General features: G+C 42.9%; 1 protein-coding gene across 1 annotated transcript in view; it reads left to right on the top strand.

Moving 5' to 3' along the window:
- Window positions 1–7,551, top strand: part of HPSE (heparanase) — a 39,353-nt gene extending 31,802 nt beyond the window's left edge. The window contains exons 9-12 of the mRNA XM_060247398.1: window positions 534–648; window positions 2,944–3,062; window positions 3,670–3,816; window positions 7,067–7,551. Coding sequence (XP_060103381.1) covers window positions 534–648; window positions 2,944–3,062; window positions 3,670–3,816; window positions 7,067–7,226 — 541 coding nt within the window. The 3' untranslated portion in view covers window positions 7,227–7,551. The remainder of the gene's footprint in view (window positions 1–533; window positions 649–2,943; window positions 3,063–3,669; window positions 3,817–7,066) is intronic.
- The last annotated feature ends 3,424 nt before the right edge of the window (window positions 7,552–10,975 follow it).

Below are 10,975 nucleotides of genomic sequence, written 5' to 3' on the forward strand. Positions count from 1 at the left end.
TGCCCCAAATATACATGAACACATGAAGCTGCTTCATACTGAATCAGACCCCTTGGTCCATCAAGGACAGTCTTCTCTACTCAGACTGGCAGCAGCTCTCCAGGGTTTCAGGCAGAGGTCTTTCCCATCACCTACTGCCTGGTCCTTTTTTAAAAACCAGAGATGCTGAGAATTGAACCTGGGACCTTCTGCATGCAAAGCAGATGTTCTACCACTGAGCCACAGCCCTTCCATCCTACAGCCAGCATCTTTCTGCCCATAATTTAAAACCATTTTTGTGAGTCCTATCCTCTGCTGCCAACAGGAACAGCTCCCTGCCCTCCTCTAAGTAACAGTCTTTCAAATGTATTTCTCTGATCTTGTGGAATGACTCAGAGGTAGCACTTGTGGATGATTGCATTGGCCAGCGTTTCTGCATGCAGCGGAGGGGAAAAAACCACCCAATTTTGCCTAGAATATATTCCTTCCCACTTTCTAACCCTTTTAAGATTTTTTTTCCGCATTGAAGTTTGTCTCCTATCTCTGTTTGCCAGGTGGCTGGACAAACTAGGACTGTCTGCTAAGCTGGGTATCGATGTGGTGATGAGACAGGTTTTCTTTGGAGCAGGGACATACCATCTGGTGGATGCCAACTTTGAACCGCTGCCAGTATGTATACAATAATAATGTTCTTTAAACAGATCCAGGTGGGCAGCCATGTTAGCCTGAAGCAGTAGAACAAAGCTGGACTTCAGTGGCACCTTTAAGACCAACAAAGTTTTATTAAAAGTATGAACATTTGTGCAAACGCACACTTCCTCAGATACACTGAAACAGAAGTTAACGGTCCATACATATAGGTAGAGGGTGAGCAGCAGATTAGCATACAACATAACGAAGATGTTTAACAGATGCAGAGACCAAACAGGAATAACAAGCTAAGTTTATGTGGTCACCATCAGTGTTCTCTCTAAGCTGAGCTAATGTGAGCTAGCTCAGTTTTTTAGCCTCTGACTCACAGTTTTGTCTTAGTTCAGGAAAAATGGCCCCAGAACAAACTAATTTATTCAGTAGCTCACAACTTTAATGCCAGTAGCTCACGAAGTAGAATTTTTGCTCATGAGACTCCATAGCTTAAAGGGAGCATTGGTCACCATTTGTTTAGATTTAATTATGGAGGGGGGGGGGACACAGCAAAGCAAATAAATATGCCAATATAAAAAGGTAAAGGTAGTCCTCTGTGCAAGCACCAGTCGTTTCCGACTCTGGGGTGACGTTGCTTTCGCAGCATTTTCACGGCAGTCTTTTTACGGGGTGGTTTGCCATTGCCTTGCCCAGTCATCTACACTTTCCCCCCAGCAAGCTGGGGACTCATTTTACCGACCTCGGAAGGATGGAAGGCTGAGTCAACCTGGAGCCGGCTACCTGAACCAGCTTTCACTGGGATCAAACTCAGGTCGTGAGCAGAGGGCTCCGACTGCAGTACTGCAGCTTTACCACTCTGCACCGCGGGGCTCTCTGCCAATATAGGAGACAAAAATGTAAATATATCCTTAATTGTGGGATGCTAAGAGTAATTAACTTGGATCCTGTTGTTATGCTCCATTCATCTCCTCTCAAGCAAACATCCAAACAAATGGTAACCATATAAACTTAGCTTGTTGTTCCTGTTTGGTCTCTGCATCTGTTAAAACATCTTCATTATGTTGTATGCTAATCTGCTGTTCATCCTCTACCTATACATATGGACTGTTAACTTCCACTTCAATGTATCTGAGGAAGTGTGTGTGCACACAAATGCTTGTACCCTGAATAGTCAGAGTGTTGGAAGGGATCTCCAGGGTTATTTAGTTCAACCCCTTGCACAATGCAGGAAATTCACAAATACCTCCTTCCACACACACACACCCAGTGACCCCTGCTCCATTGTTGGTTTTAAAGGTGCCACTGGACTCTTCTTGTATGTTTTTTGCTATATGCTTTCTGTATTCTATCCTGCTATGGCACAAATTATGCATTATCTGCATCCAGATCAGGAAGAGCAATTTAGAACCAGCCTCAGGGCCGATCCAAGGGCTTTTTGCACCCTAAGCTAGATGGCTTGGGCACAGGTGGGAAGTGCTATTTTGACAATGAAATTCTGGAAGAGCGAATGGCCAGTGTTCCTTCTAAGATGAGTTAGCATGAGCTAGCTCACAGATTTTAAGCCTCCAGCTCACACATTTTTGTCTAAGCTCAGGAAGGATGACCCGAGCACAATAATTTATGCTGTAGCTCACAACTTTAATACAAGTAGCTCACAAAGTAGAACTTTTGCTCACAAGACTCTGCAGCTTAGAGGGAACACTGTGCCACTGGTTGATATATGGCTTCCTAAAGCTATGAGTGTTCTTCTGGTGAATAAATTGACCTGTTAAATACCCACGAGAAGGAAACGAATATGAAAAAGGAATTCATGAACAATGTTATCCATCTGGTATTATCCTTCTCTTGTGTTGTTTACCTAGGAGAAATCCCCTCAAGCTGCTACTAGACATAGCTGGTGAAAAATACATATATTCATATTGCAATTGTCTTTTTGGCTGAACTGTTCTAATAACTCTTGCGAGGGCAATTACTTTCAGAGAAATGGGGTTGGAGGGGAAAGACTGAACACCTGCCTGCCCCACAATGCTTTTCAAGTTTAATCAATTCAATGCTAGAACACACCAAAAGCACTAGACGAGGCTACCACCAAAAGCACTAGACAAGGCTAACAGTAGAACAAGGGGATCTACTGTGTGGCCTGTTATGCAAATGAGTTCCTGCTGGGCTTTTGCTGCAGAAAAAAATCTCCTGGGATAACTCTTTGCTCAGCGGACTTCAAGGGATTATTTTTTTAGGGCAGCAGTTCTTGGAATATGTTATGTTTATGTACGGTATATTGTGTTTATGATGCCATCTATCTTTTAAAATACAAAATAGGATTATTGGCTCTCTTTGCTGTACAAGAAACTGGTGGGCAACAAAGTCCTGAACATCAGCCTGACAGGTGAAGACCACAGGCGGCTTCGGGTGTATCTTCACTGCACAAATGAGCACCAGTAAGCATTCAGTTCCAATGGGCGTTGTTAAGAATAGTGATGGCTCCATCATGTTGGTTTGCTACCCAGAGAAGAAAGTGGCAGGGAGAAAGGCTCTTGCATTAGTGCGGATTTAGCAAGTTCTGCCATCGATCTGGTGGAACAACTCAGGAAGGCTTGTATATGTCTCATGTGGTACTTTATGGCTGCAGTGAAGGACGTGTGATTCAATCAAAGCCACACTTTGATCTTTGCATTTGAAAATTTGGCACCGTGCGAAATGAGTTTTGGAAGCCTCCTTTTTGCAGATACCTGCCTGGGCCGGGAGACTCTTTAGTTTAGTTTACCATGGATGGAGCTGCAAATGATGTGTGTGTGTGCAAAGTGCCTTCAAATTGCAACCAATGTATGGCAACCCCCTTAGAGTAATCAAGGCAATGGATGTTCAGAGGTGGTTTGCCATTGCTTGCCTCTGTGTAATGACCTTGGACTTCCTTGGTAGTCTCCCATCCAAGTACTCACTACGGCCAACCTTGCTTAGCTTCTGCAATCTGACAAACACCTGCATTTTGTAGTGCACTTGCTGTATGTATTCATTCATGAGATGTTCATTTATCTCCCCTTCTAGTCCAAAATACAGAGATGGTGACATCACCCTGTTTGCCTTAAACCTCTACAACAGCACAAAATACCTGCGGCTCCCCTCTTACCTCTCTGGCAAGACTGTTGATGAATACCTTTTACTGCCTTATGGAAGCGAAACCATCCTTTCCAGGTAAGCCAGCCAGCATTTCCTGGCTTTCTAAACCAGGTTTCTCCAACATGGGGTCTGTGGGTGGCCTGGCACCTGCCAATGCCTTTCCTTGGACCCACCAAATGATTTTAGAAAGCCAGCAGGGTCAGGTGGGGCTTTTCTCTAGCGAGGCTTCTAATTAGCTGGGCAGATGTTTTTTAAATGTTGCTTTGGCAGCAGATGCCACCAAAGCACAAGGACTTTTACTGTGTGACTGAAGATAAGTTGTGGCAGCCATTTTGTGGCTGGTTCTGTCTCCCATGGCTGCCATTTTGTGGCTGCTGCAACCACACCACACTGTGTCAGAATTCCAAAGGTGCCAGTAGCATGACTATTTAAGATCTGGGGCTCTTTCACAGGAAACAGGGATGCTTTGTTGTCCCCAACATGTCTTAAAAATCTTTTCCCATGTATGAATATGGCATATGACATGGAAAAATGTAATTTAACTTTATGAAGCAGCTGCAGGGCCTCTCAGTTTGGATCAGAGTCACTGCACTGGGGCAGTGGGAAATAATCCTTTCCCTTGTGTTGGTTACCCAGGAGAAATCCCCTCAAGTTGCTATTAGACATAAGTTTGTGGAAAATACATATATTCGTATTGCAATTGTCTTTTTGGCTGAACTGTTGTAATAACTCTTGGGAGGACAATTACTTTCAGGGAGATGAGGTTGGAGGGGAAAGATTGAACACCTACCTGCCCCACAATGTGGATCCAGTGCTTTTCAAGATTAATTTACACACGGGAAGAACTGATCATAGATCCCCAAACATATCTTGTTAGATGGGCTGCTGAATAATTATTGGATTCAGTTGCCTTGATCTCACAAGTTAGGTCATGGTTTGTACTTGGATGGGAGACCACCAAGGGAGTTCAGGGTTGCTGTGCAGAGGCAAGCAATGGCTAATCAGTTCAGTTCATCTCTTTCCTTTAAAACGCTATGGGGTCATCCTGAGTCAGCTCCTACTTGACAGCATTTTCCAACAACAGTGAAATGCAACTATTTTAACACCACTATTTTAATTACAACAAATGTGCTGTAAGTATGCAGCTGGAAAGCAGCAAGACACAGTTGTCAAGAGTCACTCCATCTTGTTCCTCTCGTCATATGTATCCAGCTATACAATAATGTGCTTGTGCTAGCTACACTGCTTTGATGTAGTTGCTGCTTGCTGCTTATCTGAAGGGAGGATGGTATGTCTGGGAGTTGGCTAGTTGCTATGTAACCAAGGCCATGAACAGGAGGAGATGCGACCTGAGAACTGATAATGACACCTGTGGTGATGAGAGCTTAATAGAAACCCCGCGCAAAACCCCCGCTTTAGCTTGGCGCGCTTTGGCTTGAATTATAACAATCAGGGCAAAGGTTTATAAGTTGGGGGAACTGGCAGGCTTGTCTGTTCTGACAACGCGTGTATATGCCCATGAAGCTGAAATAAAGATCTTGAACTCTGTCTTTGCCTTGGCTCTGGGTCTGACAATGCCCTACTTGAAGGCGGGTGATGGGATTGTTGAAAATGGTTCACTCAAAGGTGAGTGTGGATCAATTAGGGTAAGGAAGAGCTTGATTAGGAAAAGGTTGTCATAGATCACTGCAAAAGTTTATTCTGTCACCTTCAGTGGAATGCATATATTTAAGCACCTCAAGCTTTTACAGGTATTAAAATTACTTCTTGTCCTAGCTGGTTGAAATTCCTCATGATTCAAAAATGAGGCCAATAGAAGGAAATGTGTCCACTTTGCTGTATTTATTATGTCATGTCTTATGATGGTGTTGGATGCTCCTTTGCCCTCTATAATCTACAGTTATACAATTTAACTAACTTCAAGGATTTAGAAGGGCATAATTGTTTCAGAGTGCATTCTTAATTTAAAAAAAACAACAACCCTGTAGCCATGCAGTGAATGGACAATGCTTTATCCAATTATTGCTCTATCCACAGTCATTTCAAAACACAAGGCTCTCAGGTAAAGTGCCCTGTTATGGTACTTGACCCTAGAATTTTTATAATCCCATATGAAAAACATGCTGCAAACTGATACTGTTCCCCCGCTTCCTATTGCTGGTATGCTCACAGCTGTTATGTTTAGAGTGGATTTTGTTTGTTCAATTTCCTAGAAAAGTGACTTAGTTGGAGACTATAAATTGTCCCTTTCAGTTCTTTGATGCAAGTAAGAATTCTCAGAAATTGAATCTTGTGGTTCTTGCAGTGTTTTGTCTGACTAATCCAAAGTTTTTATGGACTTCTGATCAGTTTGGCGGGGGCGGGGACTTCCATTCAGTCTGATTCTGTTCTGCAGAGAGGAAGGAAACTGAAGTTTGCCCAATATTGTACCGTCTCATGACTTGGTAATGCTGAATTTCTAGAATTTCGGGATTTCTAGAATTGCTTCTCCCTACTCTGCCCTTCCATTTCTGGTCACCCCCTCCCCATGTGACCTGCAAGGGATTGCTCCCTGTCAACATGGGCTTCCTGATTCAATTTAATTGGCCACCTTTCCACCGGCCACCTGGTGAATGGACAGTGTCCGTCAAATTTTACCATCCAGATTCAGTTTTCTGGAAACGCTTGGATTATTTTCTGCATGATAGGAGCATTCAGCTTAAAAAGAGGGAGTTTGGTGTAGTGGTTAAATGCGCGGACTCTTATCTGGGAGAACCAGGTTTGATTCCCCACTCCTCCATCTGCAGCTGCTGGAATGGCCTTGGGTCAACCATAGCTCTCACAGAGTTGTCCTTGAAAGCGCAGCTTCTGGGAAAGCTCTCTCAGTCCCACCTACCTCACAGAGTGTTTGTTGTGGAGGAGGAAGTTAAAGGAGATTGTGAGCAGCTCTGAGACTCTGATTCAGGGTGGAGGGTGGAATATAAATTCAATGTCGTCTTCTTGTTTGTTTTACAAATGCAACTGACAGCTGTTCTTCCTTCAGGGGGCTTCAAGTGTGAAGGTAAAAGCTTACCTGTTGGCCAGAATGCCCTTTTGTGTAACAAATTCCTCTTCTGCACAAATGATGTTCATATAAATAGTTAAGTTAGGTTAGAGAAAATTTAAGCATCATGCAAACAACAGGAAACTCTGCAATCACTTCTCTTACTCTATTCTAATGGAATCCGGAAATGTGTTCAAAATGTCATGTTCTGGAGACTTATATTTCAGTATGATTTATGATTCTGCACTTACAGACATTCTGGACTAGAGTTTCCTCTAAAATGTTCATTGCTTCCTCTTGCAGGTCTGTTCAGCTAAACGGTCACATCCTTAAAATGCTGAATGATGAAACCTTGCCAACACTCAGGGAGAAGCCTCTTAGCCCAGGAACCAGTCTTGGACTTCCAGCTTTTTCTTACGGCTTTTTTGTAATCCAAAATGCCAAAGCTATAGCTTGCATCTAGCCAGCGAATGCATATTCCGAGAATCCCATGGAAGGTTTTGTAAGAATGTCTCCCGGGCAGTCCTGCTCCAGATTTGCAGAAACCAAGGGCTTATCATGAACCTGATAGCTTGGGAGCTGGCTAAGGTTTGGTGTTCTTCCATCTCTCAGGTTTTTTAAAATGGTTCACTTGGCAGCACTTTATTGTCCCCACCATTGTCTGCAGTGATCAGAGTCATTCTCATTGAGTCCCAGAGTTTTGTAGTGGTCTGACTAGGATCTGAGAGACCAGGGTTCAGATCCGTACTTGGTTCACAGAGTGACCTTAGGCCAGTCGCTTTCTCTCAGCCTCACTACCTCACAGGGTTGTTTGAGGAAAAAATGGGGACAGGGGATGTATACCACCCCAAACTTCGTGGAAGGATGGGATAGTGCTAGATTGAATAGCATATCCGGTACCTTGTCATGGGGCAAGCTGGAGGCACAGGTGGTATAAGTGATGAAGGGAACGCTAAGGCAAGGACCATGAAGGCATGGCAAAGCAAAGGCAACAGAGGAATGAGCAAGCAGGTTAATGCCACAGACCAGAATCATGAAATGGGAGCTGTTGACCTGCATGCCTGTAGGGTCTGTTTCTTTCTATAGGAGCTGCTGGTGGGCCAGAACTAAAATTCTTGGTCATTGTGTTTTTAAGTTCTAATTTTCTGGTGAGGTCCTAGATCCAATCTCAGGTGAATTTGCATTCCAAGGGAGGAAAAAGCCAAGAAACTTAGTGATAGGCTCTTCCACAAATCAGCAGCCCAAATAGCCCAGGCTAGCCTGAGCTTGTAAGACCTTGCAAGCCAAACAGAGACAGTGCTTAGTGGTGAGTGCTTGGATGGCAGACCACTGAGGAGAACTCCTCCCGCTAGAAACCCAATTGACCCTCTCATTCCTGGGCTTCCAGAAACCCATTAAGACTGTTGGTGCCTTGAGGGTCCTTGAAGAGAGCTAACCTAACCTCACACAAGTGAATAGCTTGTGTGCCAAGCTTTTCTTTTGTGGTTTTGTCATCTTTGGGTATTTGTACTGCTGGGTTTTCTTAACTATAATAGGGAATTCTTGGTCATTGCTGTTTTTAAGTTCTAATTTTCTGGTGAGGTCTTAGTTTTGGTTGTTGTAGCCATTTTGTTGATTCAATTTATTTAATACTTTAAATGTTACTATTGCTATTCTGTGATTTAGTATTTATGATGGGATCCAAACAGTTTTCCTGGCAGCCTCCCCTTTGCCTACCAAAAAAAGCTTTTATAGGGATCACAGGATCTCCCTGTACAGAAGTCCTGGGGGCTATAGTACAGTGGGGAATTAGGGGAGACTGAGAGAAGAACCTGGTGGTATCCAACCCGGTAATTAAAAAAAAATGTGCAAAGGCCAGCTGTCCTGAGGACTGCAGCTCAGACTTAGCAGGCAATAGCTGTAAACAGCCATTCTTGGATACATCTGGATGCAGTCTACACCTGAATACAAGGGCAAAACCACCTTGGATTCCAACTACATATATCTGGATGCTTTTCACGGATCACCTATTTTTCTTTTTGGTCGTGATGCGACCTCATCCCAGAGTCAGAAACGCCTGGTGCTTGCACAGGGGACTACCTTTACATATATATAGATTTTAAAGAAAATATGAAATTTTAACAGCCAAAACACCTAACTACCTAAGAGAATGCAAACCGTCCTTAAACCTGTGCAATGGGAAACAATTAAGCAGAAACACAGCCCTTTAGGAAAGACTTTGATATGACGCCATCAAATGCAATCCTACAGACTACCCCCCCCCCCGCAACTTTATCTTGCTTTGATGTTTGTATGCGACTTTTGATATTTCCACATTTGAAATAAACTAATTTATATCAATATCTCTTCTACTGACTGTTCTGCCGGTTGGCTATCACATTAGTCTCCTTAGGACCTCAATCTCTTAAATGGTATGTTGTAGACCATTTTCACACATAACACGAGACAGTTATGCCACCTCTGAAGAATGCTCTTCCTGTGCCCCACCCCAGTCAGGACCATACCAAGGGGAGCCCCAGAGAAGTTCTGGAGCACTTCATGGACCTTGGTAGCAGCAGGGATGCTCTGGTAAGTGACAACTGGTAGAAGTCACACCCATCATTTTCTCCCATATCACCAACTGTGATGCTCCAAGTGACTAATTTCTTTGAAAAAGTATATGCATTTATTGAGCAAAAAAAATCATCCTGAAGACTTTGAAGATTCACCATGTTGCAAAAAGAAAAACAAAGAGAGGAATGAAAGAGACTTGGGAAGTATAACATTCCAGAAATGTAGAAGTCTGTTGCAGCCAAAATAGGAAGCAGAGAAAGTCTGGCAGCACCTTCAAGATTCCCAGATTTGTTATGAATTTAACTTTCGTTGACTGTACTTCCTTCTTCTAGTTGCAGAGCTCCCTCTGGTGGACAAATTATACACTCTTTTGCCATTGGATTTTAACTTTGTACCATTTTGCATTCTAAACTTCTGCCCACCAGCTATATGCAGCTCTGCTCACTGTACTTCATTCCTCGTCTGAAGAAGTATGCGTGAATACGAAAGCTTACATTCCAAATAAAACTCTGTTGGTCTTAAAGGTGCTACTTGACTCCGACTTTATTCTACCAATTTCTTCAGTTTTGCTCTTACCAAGTTGTTTTTTCCAGGTTTGGGGCTCTGCGCGCAACAGGTCCCAAAACTGACCCTAAGTCCAGCACTTTTGCCTTCTGACTGGTGGATGATCGTCACTGGAGGATATGGAGGTTGCTGATCTTCCTGAATCCCACTATAACTAATGTAAATAAATGAATAAATAAATCCTTCAGGAGCCATGGTAATTTTGTATTGCTGACATAACAAGCAATTTGTCGCCAACAACCTGTGGGGGGGGGGGGAATGACAGGCAGTTTAAACCTCAGTAAAACCAGCTTGATTAAAAAGAATAGACTGGTTTTCTAAAAAAAAAAAAAAAAGGATTACTCCAGGATCAGTGACACAAATAAGGATGCCAACATCCAGGTGGGGCCTGGAGATCTGGAATTACAGCCAATCACCAGGCTGCAGAAACCTTGGAGAAAATGGCTGTTTTGGAGAGCAGACCCAATTGTATTATACCCAACTTAGGACCCTCAAATCTCCAGGAATCTCTAACCCAGAGTTGGCAACTCTACCTGCATAGTACTACCTTAAAAACTTAACAGAGTGGGTTAAAATATTATTATTATTATTAAAATATTTTTGAATACTATGTTTATTATGAAATGTACAGATATTGCTAATATAAATAAGTTTAAACAAATGAATGGGTATGCTGTGTTTTAGCATGCTGTCATGAAAATTATTGATTCTGATCAAAATTTCATCTATTACCTCCCCACTGAACTGCGAGCTAACAGGCATTGCTATGCAATCTTAAGAACAAAGTTTGAGTTCAGGGGCACCTTTAAGACCACCAAAGTTTTATTCCTAGTATAAGCTTTCATGTGCACGTACACTTCTTCAGATACAATCTTTAGAATACTTTCTTGGATGGAACTTGACTAACTCCTGTAGGATTCCAAGTACACCTGCTAAGATTGCACTGTTACGTCCCCTTTAAAGCTGTCTAAACTAGTGTTCACTGTCCCACCTTGTGGCAGTGAATGGCATAAAATATTAAAGTAGTTTCACAATCCTGATACCTCCAAGTCAGTCAAGTGAGGCCCAACCATCTCTGCACTGCATATGGGCTGA

This window comes from Heteronotia binoei, chromosome 9 (genome assembly GCF_032191835.1).
Source record: "Heteronotia binoei isolate CCM8104 ecotype False Entrance Well chromosome 9, APGP_CSIRO_Hbin_v1, whole genome shotgun sequence".
Classification (NCBI taxonomy): Eukaryota; Metazoa; Chordata; class Lepidosauria; order Squamata; family Gekkonidae; genus Heteronotia; species Heteronotia binoei.